Source organism: Cotesia glomerata, linkage group LG4, assembly GCF_020080835.1.
Source record: "Cotesia glomerata isolate CgM1 linkage group LG4, MPM_Cglom_v2.3, whole genome shotgun sequence".
NCBI classification, from domain to species: Eukaryota; Metazoa; Arthropoda; class Insecta; order Hymenoptera; family Braconidae; genus Cotesia; species Cotesia glomerata.
This window is the reverse complement of record NC_058161.1, coordinates 16,086,709-16,103,837: the sequence shown is the minus strand read 5'-3', so window position 1 is coordinate 16,103,837 and position 17,129 is coordinate 16,086,709. Positions and strand designations below refer to the sequence as shown.

Genomic DNA, 17,129 nt, shown 5'->3' with positions numbered 1-17,129 from the left:
CACGGCTTTGTTGAAAGGTGACTTTATTATCAATCGAAGTTGAAATGCTTTTCAACGAGAGTATAAGTTTTAAGATAATTTTTCGTTTAATAGATCATTCTGGTTTCTAACTTAAAAAAAAATGATTTTTTTTTACATTTTTCGAAAATATATACATCTAAAAGTATTGTGTTAAAGTTTCTAACTGATCGGATCATTGTATCTATATTATTTAACGATGTTTATATGGATGTTCGAGTGGAAGAAAATCAATTTTTTAAAAAGCCTAAAAGTAAGATTTTATTTTTTCAAATTAAAAAAATTTTAAACTCGTTAATTTCTGAACTATATTTTTCTGGTTGACGTATATGATATCTTCGTAACCACTTACCCGATCTTAATAAAATTTAAACCACATATATTCTATATAATAGTAGCTGTTAACTCAAAACTGTAAAAAACAGCCTCATTTTTCAGTTTTTTTTTTTTTTTTCAATGTCTATCATTTTGTTATTTATCAATAAATACTAATATCCGTAGCTGATGCAATAACTAGTTATATATTGAAGGTAAATAATTTTGGTTTTTGTGTTTCAGAGGAACCGTTATCAATTTATCATGTACGTCAGCGATATACCAACTTTTGGAGACGCTCTGCTCACCTGTTGTTTATTCATTTAAAAAATATAAAAAAAATAAATTTAGATATTTTTTGTGTTATTCAAGAGTGTATTTGTTGAGCTGAATAAATTTTATATTAATGTCTAAGGTAAAAGCCCTAATTATTGACAGGAATCTAAATATTGACACTCTAAATTATTTTTAAATATATTTAATTATCTGTAATAAGAATAACTATCATATAAATTTTTATTAAATTCTAATTAATTAAAAAGTTTAAAAAAATTACTCTCAGTTCAAAATATTAAATATTAATTATTAAAAAAAAATAAAGTTAGCACCAGTTCATCAAACCAGCTTACGAGCGTTTATATTCTTAACAACTTTGATTAGAAAAGCATTTTTTTTAAATGCCGAGTTTAAGTTAATTTCTTCATCTAATCATATGATCTTTTTTTTTTTAACTTCCCGCTACGAAATTTGAGATTCTTTGTGAGGCTTGAAAAACTGCGTCAAATGCTGCCAACCGCGTGAAAATCGGTTTACTCATTCAAAAGTTATTGCAGTTTAAAAATTCAAAAAATAGTGTCATCAAATCCCTATCAGATTTTTGAGCTCGAAGAGCTCAAAAGCATAGGAAAACAATCTCTTTGAGCTTGGAGAGCTCAAAATAACCCATAAATTGTATTTTTGAGCTCGAAGAGCTCAAAAACGCCATTGGTGCAATTTTAAGCGCCTAAGTATGGAATTAGCGGGAAGTTGCAGGGATGGCTTTCAGGGTCAACCGTTTTCCTAATTTTTTTTAATTAACAATATATGAAAAATTTATAAAGTTGAATAATCGAAATTAATTGTATACTTTCTAATATTTAAATAATGGGTGTCAATAACTAGTTGATAATTTTTAAGTTGTATCTCATATTGACATCCATTTGACAGCGCTATGACGCTTTTTTTTTTACTTTAATCTAAAAAATTTACTGTAAGAGTTTGAACTCTTCTGATTCAATAAATTATTTTTAAATAAATTTTTATATTTTTAAAAGTAATTAATCATTTATGGAAATTATTATTACTAAACTAAGCAGATGATTCGACGCATGCGCAGTATAGGTGTCAATAATTGGGGTGAAGGTATGTCAATAATTAGATCAATCAGTTTTTTAACCTGGCAATAATTGGTGTATCCGGATAATCTATTTAATTATTTAAAATTAATTAGTAAATATCACTGATTATCATTTTAAAAAAAGAAATTGATTAGTAAAAACATTACTTGAGATATTACCACAAAGAAAATTCAACGATATTAATTATTGTGGCTTAAAAAAAAATCAAATCATAACTTTGTCTCTAATGGTGTCAATAATAGGGACTTTTACCTTATAATAGTTTTTAAGTAAAGAAATAATAAATATTGGCTTTTTTTTAGCGCTGGAACCAGAATGACCCCTTAACAATTTTTAAGTTTCAATACAGTTCTTGTTGAACCTAACTGATTTTTCTAAATGAGTGAAATTCTTTCAATTCAAATCATCGAAAAAATTACTTTGATTAACATTAAACCGATGTGCTTTGAAGCTGATAAATTTTTTAAATTAAACGAATTGTATCGATGAAAAAAACGAAATTCTTGTTGAATGATTATTCGGAGAATTTGCAATAATTGAAATAAATATTTTATCACAGAGATAATTTAGTAGCAAATATTGACCTACTGTTTCGAACAATTATGGCCCAAATGTATATTCAATTCTTCACTAAAAATAATTATGGCAGAAATAACTAAATGCATTAATAAAATTTCTACAAATAGCATTACGTTCTAATTAATTACATTTTCTCAGTATTATATTTCTAAATAAATAAATAACAATAGTATTTGAAACAAGAAAAAAAAACCAAAGTGTTAAGTTTAAAAAAGCTTCAACTATGACTTAGTTTAAAAAAATACTTTCACATTTACAATAGTATAAAGAGTATAAAAAGAATATAAATTAACATTTAAGTTTCTACAATGTTGAATATTAATATGAAATAAAATGATAATTATAATAAACTAATTAATGTTAGTAATTTTGTTATCATAAAAATATGTGGAAAATCTACTATTTCAACGATAGCTACACGTAAAAGTGATTTTTTGCAAAGCTGTTAACTTTAATAAAATAATTAATGAATTTTAATGGTTTGATAATTTTTAACATCAAATTATTTTTAAAAATTTATGATTTTCTGAGAAAACAGTAGTCTGATAAACTGTATTCAAATATCATTGATAATATGATATTATACTTTATAATAATATTATTATAGATGTAGTATTACATAAAAAAATGCGTCTCATCTACTGAATTTTTTTTTTGGCAGTCAGTTTCAGATGAGATCTGAAAGTGTCTAGATATAGATTTATTTTTATGCAGTGATTGCAGTATTCCATCATTTCTCAGATAAAAAAAATACGCTTTCAATAAACATCTATTAATTTTAGCAATTTTAGTTTAATTAAACGTACAAAGGTCTGAAGATTCTCCAGAATCAACCAAAAACTATATAGAATTATTTCACAAGACTAAATTAATTACTTCATATGTCTTTTATCACTTCTATTGAAAAATTCATTTATAATTGCTTGTTTTTACCTTTCCAGGGACACGGCGGTGCTTTGCGCCACTTTACTCGTTCGAACGCATGCGCGTGGATAGTTCTCGCGCAAGCAGACCGTGTCTCTCAAGGATCATGATCAATATTGCATCTGTGATATAACCAAAATTCAATTATCTTGTGGATAAATTTAACGTATCAGTAATTTTTTTTTATTTATCATTAACACTCCATTTTTTAAGTGAGTTCACATCAATTATACACAGGAAAAATATTGGTCTGTTTTTAATATTGCTGAATACTTCTTTATATTTCACACTTAGCATAAGCTTTCTTACGTATTTATTATTTATAAAATTTCTATGATTTACTTTTTCGCTTTAATTATATCCTGCATGTGATATCCGTATGCAGTCAAGTATGTTGATTTTTTGTGAAAAAGATGGTAACTTATATTATGAAACAAATTTATATTAAATACTTCAAACAAGTGCGTTTAAAGTGCATGTTAATTTATGATGATTTATTTACGTTTGATTTTTTTAAATGTTTAGTACATCAAATTCTATACCGAAATTTTTTTCTAAGCACCAATTTCAAAGAAAACAAAAAGATTTGGTAAGTGCAATATTTAATAAAAAAATTTTTAATACATATTTTTTTGACACAATGACCCAAAATTTTTTATTGTGTTTTAATTTATGTTTAACTAAATTAAAAATTATTTGTAATATTAAAAAAATTAAAAAATTCCATGTACAGAAAATTTTATTTTACTTTCAAATGATCCGCTTCTAGCGTTTTTTACTACACCACCCTCTCAGAGAATTATTTAAATCTAATAATAGAGCTTCTTAGAACAAAAATCTGTATTTAAAAAAAATTATTGCATATGACGCCCGTTGAGTAGAAATCGGATGAAAAAATTCGTCAAAATTGATTAATTTTAATTAAACTAATAAAAATTAAGACTTAATTTTTTCTATAGCTCTACGAATTAATAACTGAAACTGAATAAAATAAAAGTCGTAATAAATTTACTGTGTTTTTTGACAGTTATAGTGTTAACAATTGCATATTTTCAAAGGAAATTTCGTTTTAATTTTTTTTAATCAATTTTCACAAAAATTTATTTATTATTATTGAATTTTTGTATTTATTATGAATTACACTATTTAATCGTATGCTATTAATAGCAAATTTTTATACTTAGGCGAGAGTAGCGCATAAATCGTCAAAAGAAAAAAAAATAATTTTCGTCAACTTTGTAGTCAGTAATTTTAAAAATATAAATTGAAAGAAAAAAGTATCTTTTAAGTAAACCGGTGTTTGAATTTCCCTAAAAGTTTTTTCATTTTTCTATTTACCAATGGTGCAATCTCCTATTACAGCGCATGTAATGTAAAAAACTGCAGAAAATGTGATATCGATACGCTCTGATGTACATAAAATGGACAATTTTATATAATAACGGACATGTAATGTAACATGTACTTGGCCACATACAGTCATTTCATGCAGGATGCATAGTAATAATAAAACTCAAAATAGCAATAACATTGAGGAATTCGTTATCTTTCATCGTAAAAATTACAGTAGCATGTTTGTAGATTTATTAATATTTATTAATAATATTATCATTAAAATTACAACTGATATAATAGCAATAAATGATTCAATTTTTTTCTTTTTTTTTTTTTTTTTTTTTTTCTAATAACATAGATAGATAACATTTGATTTCAATCTTTAATATACCAAGTATTCACTTGAATCATTTTCTCTCTCTTTCTTCGCAGTAGCATTCTTTTCAAAGTAAGTGCTTACTTAGTCATAAAAATCAAGAAATTTTATTGTTTTTAATAGTAAAAAAAGAAGATGATATCGCTACAGCAAATTTTCATTTATTGCTCCGAGTAAACTAGAAAAAATTCGCGAAAATGGAGTACCTATTTCTTAACTATTAAAAGCATAAAATTTCTTGACTTTTATGTTCAACTCTTTAACTTAATACTTTATTTATACTTAATACCAGAGATCTTAATTTATCTTGTTACTTGAAGATCTTGTTACTCGACGTAAAATTGATCGTATTTTTTATTACATTTAACAATATTTTAAGAGTCCTTTTTACAACAACACATTAAATAAATTTAAGTTTATCCTTTTTGATAGTATTAATGTTATCATTATGCTGAGTTGATCCTTTATGAGGCTCCTTTGTAGTGTATGAAGAAAAATGTGAGGAACATAAAATATGCGACTGGAAACGTTATTCTTGCTATTACGTCAATCGTTTTCGCCACCCGGATTGGATGCGGCGGCTCCTTTTTCCTGAGCTGAACAAAGCAACACTACTCAGGGTCATTATAGGGTCGTCTCACGCATGCATTGCATTCAAAACAAATTTAAGGTTTTCAATATGCAACTAGGATTTGATAAATTAATATTCAGACAAAAAACGGAAAAAACATTAATTTTATGGGTTCTAAGCTAATTAACAATATGGATCTTTAGTCTTGGATGGGAAAATTTGATTTGTGAAAGGAGATAGCCACTGTGACAACCAAAAAACATAAGTGATTTTTGAGAATTTTTTTGACCGGAAAATTGAAGGAATTTAGTTCTTCGACCGTTCAAAAAAATTTTCAATCGGTCACCATTTTGTAAAAATAAAAAAAAAATCGGCTACGTGCAACGGCAACTACATTCACATAGATTAAATAAACTTCGATTTTTAACTTATCGCTAAGAAAATCGAAGATTTTCGAAAATTGGGAAGTTATTGTTTTCACCCCGTTTTGCAAAAATCGAGTTTTCATCAGATCTCGACGTTTAAAGATCACTGGAAGCTTCCCTGACTATCCCCGCGAGGTTGTCACGGTGTCTGTATGTATGTATGTATGTATGTGTGTGTGTGTGTGTGTGTGTGTGTGTGTGTGTGTGTGTGTGTGTGTGTGTGTGTGTGTGTGTGTGTGTGTGTGTGTGTGTGTGTGTGTGTGTGTGTGTGTGTGTGTGTGTGTGTGTGTGTGTGTGTGTGTGTGTGTGAAAGTATGTGAACCGCTTATAACTTTTGAACGGCTTGACCGATTTCATCGCGGTTGATGCCATTCGAAAGGGTTTGACCAAACTTAGATTTTGAAAACTATTTGGACCGATTCAGATCAATAGATTTTGAGAAATCTTCAAAAAACTGAAAAAAAAATTTTTTTCAAATGTGGTTTTTTTGAAATAACTTTTAAACGGCTTGATGGTTCAATTCCAAAAATTAATCAGCTCTCAACCTCAAAATACCACGTCGATCACCACCAGTCCGGTCAAAATCGGTTGATTCGTTCGAGAGATATCGTGAACGAAAGAAAATCGAAAAAAGTGTTTTTTCGGAATAACTCCGAAATTTCTAGCGCGATCAATTTGAAATTTGAGATTCTTTGTGAGGCTTGAAAACTGCGTCGAATGCTTCTAACCGCGTGAAAATCGGTTTATTCATTCAAAAGTTATTGCGGTTTAAAAATTCAAAAAATAATGTCTTATCAAATCTCTATCAGACTTTTGAGCTCGAAAGCATAGGAAAGCAATTTCTTTGAGCTCTGAGAGCTCAAAATAACCCTTAAATTGTATTTTTGAGCTCGAAGAGCTCAAAAACGTCATTGGTGCAATTTTAAGCGCCTAAGTATGGAATTAGCGGGAAGTTGCAGGGATGGCCTTCAGGGTCAACCATTTTTCTAATTTTTTTTTTCAGATATCCTGTTTTTGAAAAATCGTACACTTAACCATAGCACCATACACAGGGGTTCTCCAAACCCCACAAAATTTTTCAACCTTGGTGTTTTGGCTGTGTTAGTGGCAGAGTTACGACATTTATCGCATTAGAGAAGTAACTTATTTAGAGGAGAACAGTGCACAGAAAAAATGCAGTTCTCGTTTAGAAGTGACTTAGTGAAGATTTTAAAAAATGTTGGGATGGTAACCCCACTATTTTTATTAGACCGAACTTAAATGAAATTCATTGCTTTCAAAAATTTCTTATGTCCTTCGAATTTTCAATTTACGAATGTTTCTCGTGTTACAAAACGCTGAAATTATTTAAATAATTTATGAATATCTAACTCAATTTGTACGAAAATAGAAAAAAAAATTTTAATTGCATTTTTATCAGAGAAAAATAAGTTATACGTAATTTTACAGTGGACCACGGAATTTTTCACACTTTAGCGATAAAAATGAAAAAGAAAAAAAAACGTTTTTATACGATGAAAATTCACCTAATAATATTATTAATGTACACTGTAAAAAAAAAACCGTTGTGAGTCCATGCGGTGTACGGTGTTAAAAATTCCGGTGTTAAATTCAACACCGAAATGGGTGTAGCAGTAACACCGGTCGCGGTGTAAATATTTTTTTTCGGTGTTAAATCGGTGTTATAAATTTTCCGGTGTTGATAATATTTTAAGTAACACAATTTTTATAATTAAACTTTTTATGTTTAATAATTAAAGATAAATATTCAATAAAAGCTGATATTTAATTTAGAAAGTTTAAAATAATAAAATATAAAGTAGATAAAAGTTTTTGATTAAAATAAATACACTGTCAAAAATTTCGATGTAAAAATGGACCCAGAGCATTTTACACGGCCGTGTAGTGTGAAATAATGGTGTAAAATTCTCTCGGTGTAAATTTTCGATCCGTGTTACTTTAACACCATTATTAAAGGACAATTTTAGGACATCATATAGATAATCGGAAACTCTAAAATAGTGAATTTTAATAATTATTTCATAACTTTTAAGTATTTTTTTTAAGATTTTCGGAATACTTCTAAGATAATTTTAGAATCAATGCAATTTATTTGAAGCAATTTAGTTGAAATTTTGTCTTTAAATTTTATGTGGACCCTTTTTTGAATAATCTTAAAACATTTTTTTAGCTATTTGAGAACAAATTTTGAATACATTTGAGACATTTTTCGGATATTTTTGAGACACTTTTGGAGCATTTTTTGGACAGTTTTAGAGTGTTTTTACAACAAATTTAAAACATTTTTAGAACAATTTTACGACAATTTTGAACGTTTTTTAAATGATTTTCATATAGATAATTGCACGCCTCATAGCGCGAAGCGCGTGAGGTTGTGCTTTATTCTCGACTCGTCAAGATCAAGCAATTTTGTGATCTTTAAATGCCTCTATTACAACCATATTACACTTATACAATGATGTAAGTAGATGTACACTGATAAAAACACTTAAATTAAACCATCTTTTACTTTCTAAAATCATTTCATGTTGATATTTTGAAAAAAAAAACGTTTTGAAAAAAATTTTATGTGGACGTCCGGATGTCACCCCATTTTGGATGTACCAACGATTACTGCCAAACAAATTGATATTTCAAAACCGGACATTTTTTATTAATTTAAGAATTAGATGAACTGGGTCCGTATTTCATATCAGTGGCCTAGTATACATATTTTTTTTTAATTGAATTTTTATTAAAATTCACTACGATACAACCGTAAAAGCCAAACAAACTTTTCTTATTTGTCACGTGAAAACTATGGCGCCACTTGATCAAGCTAGATTTTTTTAGACTGCGTACGCATATGACAAGAAAAAAGGGCGCTGATATTTAAAAAAAAGAAATTAAGAAATTACTTAATTATATATTTTTTTTTAATCAATTACAAAATTAATTTTTTTCTTAAAAAATGAATGAGAGTTATGAGGCGTGCACTTTTGGATTTTCCAAACTTTTTTATTTTTGCACAGCTGTAGATTTGTCATGTTTAAAACATCCATTATATTATGAGAAACATCATGGTTACGATAAAAATAATTATTATATTGTTCCTAAACATTTAATATTGTAAATACTATTTAATTTGTTGTATAACATTCATTAAATCGATTTCTGTGTAATTTTATAAATTGAAAATTCTTAAATAAATGTTACTTGTCTCATTTTGATAAATATTGAATATTAATTGTGTTTTATGGATCATGTAATATTCATACTCCGATACGGTGTAAATTTATTCTACTGTTACACCGGTATTACACCGGTTAAACCGATATTACACCGGTTACACCGATATTACACCGGTTTAACACCGGATTTTTAACACCGCAAAAGAGTACCGCTACACCGGTGTTAATACACAGGTGTTACATAGCGGTGTTAAAATGAGTCCATTTTAACACCGCTTTTTTTACAGTGTATAATATTGAGATGCACGTAACCTCTGTGTTGGAGATTTGTTATATATTTAGATAGTGTAGGGTGCTAGGGTTGATAAAATAAACAAAAAACAATCCTGATTTTTCTTTATTTTCCCGCTCGGAAAAATTTCCGAAACTCACTTATTTTTTTTGGCTGTCACAGTGACTATCCCCCGTAACAGTCAGACTCACTAGGTTTAAAATTATGTACATTCTGAAACTTTTAAGTTTATCATGTTTTAAGAGCCCTCGCTGAAGACCAGTTTGATTTAAAATTTTTAAGGGTTGCTTAAAATTTAAAAAATTTCTAAATGGATTATGGAATAAAATTTATTGACTGTTAAAAAATATTTATTAACTATTAAGAAATAATTCTTCACTTTTGATTAATTAATAAATTTTTTCCAAATAAATGAATATATGATAAATTCTTCTTTTGGTAGAATCTTAATACATGATAAACAATCATATTATCATTGACGTCTAGAAAAATGTCGGTTTTTATTAAAAAAAATATTGTTACTATAACATTGAACAATTTCAAACTAATTTAATCTAAAATAGATCTAGTTTTTCAATCTGATCGCTATTAGTTTATAAGGTTTATAAGGATGTAGGTATCGTTGTACGTACGGAATTTTGAAAATTTTTATTTTCAAAAAATGGCGACTGATTGAAAATTTTCTCATTATTTTTACTGTTTTTTTTTTTTTTTTTTTTTTAACCCGGCTAAAAAATTTTTTAAAATCAAAATTTTGTGCAACGATAACTACATCCTTACTGATTAAAAAGCAATTTGGCTTTTTATTTTCAGATGATCCGTTTTTGAGTTATCGATACGACCTTGGAGGGAAAAATTTTTTCTAGTGCTCTACGAGATTGTTAATAACTTTGTAATAATTAAATATTTTTTAATAAAAATTTAGGGTAATAATCTTTAATGTACCCTTAGTAAAATAAAAAAAATCCGATCCCCAAATTTCTGTATTTTCCCTGTCAAAAAATTCCCGACAATCACCTTTTTTTCGACCGTCACAGTGGTGTTCCCCCTTAATTACAATTATAAAAAAAAAATCTATGGATATATTGAAGTTTGAACACTCAATGCGGGTCCAAGATATTATAACAAATAACAATGCATCCTTAACTTGAATAAAAAACAATAAAAATAAAGACTGCGTTATTTTTAAACTTTTAAATAAACTAAAATTATTTAATTCATACTCAAAAAACATTCATGCCAAACAAAAAAAAAAGATATAATTATAATTTTTAAATTGGACATACCTCTGCTGCACAGCCATTGGTTGTTGTATGTGTACAGGAATTGGAATTGCAGGTTGTACAGGCGACGTTCATTTCAGTTGGACCATTACTACCAGTCGTTGTATTGCCACCCTCTCGTTTCTTTTCACCCTACGACAGGGTTAGGGTAGCAGAAAATGTTTCTTTTTTTGTTAATTTATTATTAAATATTTTTTTAAAATATCCAATTTTAAGTAATTCACTTTTTCCCTTTTTTCTTATTAACCAATAATTAAAAAAATGTAAAAAAGTGAATGTTCCTGTTCTTTAAAAAAAAATTCACGTTCATTGTTGATGAATTCTCGTTCATGCTTTTGTCAAATTGAATCCATGCGGCTAAATTTAATTGCCTACATTAGTTTTAATTATGAAGAGCCGAATAAATGAACCTCAACTAAATTTCAATACTTTTTTTTATTTTTAAACTTATGAAAATATAGATTTTCATTGCGAATTTTTATTGAAAAAATTATGTTCATTATATGAAATTAGAATAATATTTTTCATGCATTGGGCGTTATATATTAATGTATATGATACTGCAAAAAAATTCAATTATAAATTATTGTTAAGAATATAATTTTAGTTTTTTTATTGCTTGTAATTTTTTTTTTTTTAATAATTGACAGTTTTACTAGACCGATTTGTGACATGGAAGCTGAAGTGCTTCTATTTTTATGTACAAAATGATTACAAATTAAGCTGCTATTTGTAACAATGACAAGTACGAGCTGGTAAAAAAATATTTCTAAAAATATCTAAGAATAATAAATTTTATTATGTAACAGAGTAACAATTCATGCTGAATAGTGAAGAAAGGCATCAGTTGTTTAAATAGTTTTTAATTATATGCCTAAGAATTTTTGCATTTGTGCTTACTATCCAATTACGTATTATTTAGCTGACTATAATTAACCGCTAAATTAAAAGAAATAATGCATAATTTCAAAAAAAAATTACTTGAAATATTTTCTCAAAGTCCTAGAAAAAATTTTGTTTATATTAAATATAACATTGATCCAAGAATATTAAACATTTGAATTTAAAAAATTTATGCAAGAGTATATTTACAGCATATAAAACATATATTTTTGTTAGTTATTAATTTTGTTACAATTTTTCTACTATTGCAAAAGTATTTAAATCGAATACAGTTTGGAATTGTAGTTTGAAATATAGGTGTTAATTTAGAAAGAGACTTAGAATTTATTAGATAGCTTGTGAGTATATTTTTAAGTTCTCTACTATTTATTACGATTAATATTTAGATGTTTTTTTTTAAAACAAATCGACATGTTAAATGTTCGAAAGTTATTGAACACAGTAAAAAATATTTTGTATTTGCTTTTAAATACGGTATGTTTTAAAATAACATAAAGTTTGTAGAATTTCGACACAAATTTTGTGTCAACCGAACCGTGTAAAAAAAAAAATCGTCTTTAAAGAGTCTTGAAAATGTCGTTTGTTTGAGATTTTAAACGTGACACAAACCAAGACTCTTTTAAGATGCCAAAGTAAAAATTCCGAGAGCAGATTTTTGAAATTTGGTTCTCAAATTTGTTATGAAAATTAATTTTTTAATATTTTTTAGACGATTTTTCAAGTTTTTAACCGCAACATTTTTGAGTACGCTCTTTTAAATTGAATTTGAAATTGTTGAAAAATTATTATCTGACAATTTTAAGACTTTTTTAAGACGTTTCGTTATAATATTCCAGGGCTCTGTCGCTGTGAGCCCATCTTAAAATATGCTTTAAAAATTTTTTAAGACGCTTTATAATAATTTTCCGGAGCTCTGTCGCTATGAACTTATCTTAAAATTGTCTGAAAATTTTTTTAAGATTTTTTAAAGATTATTTAAAAATTTTCTTAAGACTCTTTTAAAAACCCACTTGTAAATAATTGCCTTTTTTTTTTTAATTTGTATTATGCTCGTAAAAATTATTGCGTTTTTCTCTTATTTTAAGGTAAAAATTTGAAAAAAAACCTCATTAAGCATGAACTATTTAATGGTATATTAAATACTCGATTGACCGCTTTGCAAGTAAAAGCTTTGGAGTTCATTCCTCTATCTTTCGACTGTCGTCGAACTATTTACTGTCAATAAAATTTTTTTAACTAAAATTAGAAGTTATATAATATGAAATCAGGAATATTGTATAAGAATTTCTGTTACTATTGTTTAATACTTTAAATTGATTAATTTTCCGAAAATTTTTAGTTGAATGTCAACAATCCAAAAAAAGTTTCACTTGCATCGTGGTTTCATAAAACCACACAATATTTTTTTTTTTGTACAATTATTATTATGAGTTTTACTTGTATACCGTTTTCTGGTTTTGAAAAGGCTAATTGTCTCAGCTTCTCCGCATATAGTCTTTTTCAACTCTTTATTATCAACATATGCTCCGCTCTATATTATCAACACAATCTTTCAACTCTTTTATTATCAACATGTTCTCCACTTTTTATTATCAACATGTTCTCCGCTTTTTATAATCATCATATCATTTCGCACATAATTCTATTCTCAATGCGGCTGTGGACCGACTTGTGCTTTCTGTACTGTATTTACCCTATTCCTCACCCCTTTCTCTCGGTTGTTGGAATAGTGGCGATGGGGAAACCACAGAGAAAAACCCATGCCAGTACAGTCGGCTACCGGAGCGATCTCCGACGGTTGGTGTTGGAACTATTCGAACAAACGTCGGGGCTCGAACCCTCGCCTCACGACATGATGCACGAACGAACTAACGGGATAATGACTCAGTCCGCTCGGCCATCATGCCGCTTTTTTTTTTGTACAATTTAAAAATAAATTTGACTGATAAATTTCGAAGTTTCAGAATTCTTAATCGTTTAAAAATCAAGATATTTAACAACAAAATTCGCGATTTTTAAGCTTACTTCTCATTTGAAGCATGTAAAACTCTGACTACCCAAATATTCTCTGTTATTTTTTAAAAATTCTATAGGCATTTGATTTGATCAGAATTTATATAAATAAATTAAAAAAATATACAAATGATGCCTTTCAATATAAATAAATAAAATTGTTTAATATAATTTTTCAACAAACAAAATTAGGAACGGAAATTGTCTATTTGGGCTTATTAATGTCTAAAGTGTAATCGAGTCCTGTCGAGACAAAAAAAATTTTTTATTTTCTAAGAAAACACGTTTAATTTTTTTTAACTATCAGACATTTTTTTTAATAATCAATTAATTATTTAACCATGAAACAGAAGTTATGAAAGGAGTCAAAAAGGATTGTACAGCATGCTAAAAAAAATTTTTTTTTAACTTAAGAAAATATTTTTTTAATTGCTTTTTTTGTCTGAGATGTAATTGATTTAAAAACAAAAAAACGAGTAGATTATTAGTATAAAAAAATATCAAAGAAGCATGAATTAGCATGACATGCTCATGTGCAATAAAATAAATATCGAGATAAAATGTTATGAAATATGCATATATAAATTGAATGAATAACAAGCCGGATTTTTAATGCGTGTTTGGTTCCACAGGTACTTTCTTGTAAATCATTAAATGTAAACCACCGCTTTGGATTATAAATTATAATCTTTGGTTTAATTAATTAATTGAATGTTTATTTGATGAGTTACAAGAGCGTTAAGTGGGACCAAAAGCTAAGGGGGATCTTACCAAGGGGCTGGCCAATATAATCCCTATCCTGCTGAGCACCGCTGGTAGCCGCTGCAACATCACAGACACCAAACAAAGAGACTTACTCTCCGCAACATTCCGTCAACCAAATTATCAAAGATAATAATATTCAGATAAGCTTGCGAAAATTTTCTCTTTCCGAATTTTTTAATATTTTTAAGTTCAAATTTTTTTTTTTTTTTTATTTAAATAAGGAAAATTTTAATTCAAGAAAAATTTTTGTGTCGAACAAATAAAAAAATTTTTAAAAGTTTAAAATTTTTGTTAAAATGTCAAAAAAATTTGATAAAATTTAATTGTGGTTTAAATTGATTTTTTATTAAGTTATTTGATTTTATTAACAATATTTTTGAAACAAAAAAAATTACTTGCTAGAAAAAAAAAGTATAATAATTTACCTATAAATGTTTATACAATACAGAAAAATTAAAATAAAATTCGAACAGGAACATATTTCTAATGCTTATCTGAATACAGTAATTAAAAATTTCTTACGTAATAATTTTCTTTTTAGTTTTATTAAAAACTTATTTTTTTCTAAAAAAAAAAATTTTTTTTCATTTGGTACTTGGTGCTTCTTTCAGATTTAATTATTACCAAGGGGCAGTAAACCAATTGTCAGAAAAATTGTTAAGTACATGTATAATGATAATGTTATGATGGTTACAAGGCATAGATTATTTACGGACTTTTCATCACTTTTGTGATAAACTGATAAATTTAAAAGAAAAGGTATTTAATGGGGTAATTTATGCTGTTCTCTGCTCAATTAAGATAACTCACTTATTCGGGCACTATTTTATAGGTCGAGTAATTAAATTGTATAAGGTGAATTCCTCAGTAATTGAATTATAAATCCAATTATTTGTACAGAGATTTCAAGTACTTTGTACGAGGATTTAAGTTAAATATAATGCTATTCTGTTGGATTAAAATATTCGAAAAATTTTTTTGTTGATTCAATGGAAGTTTTTATGTGGGCCAAATTTAAAAGGAGTTTAAAATTTTAATAATATCCAAATTCTAGATCAGTGAAAAAATAAAACGGTCGGGTATGAATAAGATATTAAATAGTTGTGTAAATAATATTATTATTGTGAGAATAATTTATATAAAAATATTAGTTATTTATAATACAGCTTCAAATTTGACAAAACTATTGCCATAATCAAATTTTAGAAATTAAAAAAAGATACTAACAGAAAAAAAGGACAGTATTTTTTCAAATATATATTAAGAAACGCTAAAATTCTTAAAAAAAGTATTGTTTCTTATTGTATTCACTATAAAACAATTTTTATGGATTACTTTTAATTTTATTGTAATATTTCTTCAACGACTATAATAATTTAAATTTAAAATTATTTATACTGTATCATTATATTATAAATGGAGAAAATATGATATTGATATCATACTATATTGATAGTATATTATAATGATGGCGATAATAGTGATCTATGCATGATAGTTATGGTCATGATTATTGTTATCATTGATGATGATAATGGTGATAATTAGCATGATGATGATTAGAACGGTAAACATGGTAAATGTGTATAATAATGATAATGACCATGTATGATAGCTATGATGATAATTATTTTATATATATTATTTATTATTTATATATATTAATAATTATTTATCACGATGAGAATTATGATTATTATGAGTAGGTTTGACAATAATGATGATCATGTATGATACTTATGGTAATTAGCATGGTAATAGTTGCTAAGCATGATAACGATGATGACTACGCATGATAGCTATGATGATCAACATGATGCTGATTGTCTTATTTATGATAGCAGTGATGATTATGCATGATATTATTGATGATTCTGCACAATCATGATGAGCATGACTGTGATCAATGTATATGATATTGATGGTGACTATGCATAATTGTTATGATGATGATTATTGTTATACTCGATAAAGATGATAATGGTGATAATTAGCAAGACGATAGTTAGAACGGTAATGATGATAAATGTGTATGATAATCATGATGACTATGTATGATAGCTATGATGATGATTATTTTTGTGCATGATAACAATGAGGATTATTCATCATGATGAGAATTATGATTATTATGAGTAGGTTTGACAATAATGATGATCATGTATGATACTTATGGTAATTAGCATGGTAATAGTTGCTAAGCATGATAACGATCATGACTACGCATGATAGCTATGATGATCAACATGATGCTGATTGTCTTATTTAGGATAGCAGTAATGATTATGCATGATATTATTGATGATTCTGCATAATCATGATGAGCATGACTGTGATCAATGTATATGATATTGATGGTAACTATGCATAATTGTTATGATGATGATTATTGTTATACTCGATAAAGATGATAATGGTGATAATTAGCAAGACGATAGTTAGAACGGTTATGATGATAAATGTGTATGATAATCATGATGACTATGTATGATAGCTATGATGATGATTATTTTTGTGCATGATAACAATGAGGATTATTCATCATGATGAGAATTATGATTATTATAAGTAGGTTTGACAATAATGATGACCATACATGATACCTATGATAATTATCATGGTAACGATTACTATGCATGATAGCGGTGATGACTATGCATGATAGCTATGATGATCAACATGATGCTGATTGTTTTATTTAGGACAATACTAATGATTATGCATGATATTATTGATGATTCT

At 27.1% G+C, this 17,129-nt stretch overlaps 1 protein-coding gene across 19 annotated transcripts in view; it reads right to left on the bottom strand.

Moving 5' to 3' along the window:
- Nucleotides 1-4,538: 4,538 nt before the first annotated feature.
- The window catches only part of LOC123263674 (glutamate-gated chloride channel), a 168,465-nt gene continuing 155,874 nt past the window's right edge, over nt 4,539-17,129 (bottom strand). For 6 of the 19 annotated variants that reach the window (XM_044726600.1, XM_044726598.1, XM_044726610.1 and 3 more), the window contains 3 exons: nt 14,394-14,444; nt 10,710-10,838; nt 4,539-5,555 (listed from right to left, as the gene is read on the bottom strand). In XM_044726600.1, coding sequence (XP_044582535.1) covers nt 5,409-5,555; nt 10,710-10,838; nt 14,394-14,444 — 327 coding nt within the window. In that variant the 3' untranslated portion in view covers nt 4,539-5,408. The remainder of the gene's footprint in view (nt 5,556-10,709; nt 10,839-14,393; nt 14,445-17,129) is intronic. The other 13 variants (XM_044726607.1, XM_044726611.1, XM_044726612.1 and 10 more) reach the window with 7 other exon arrangements.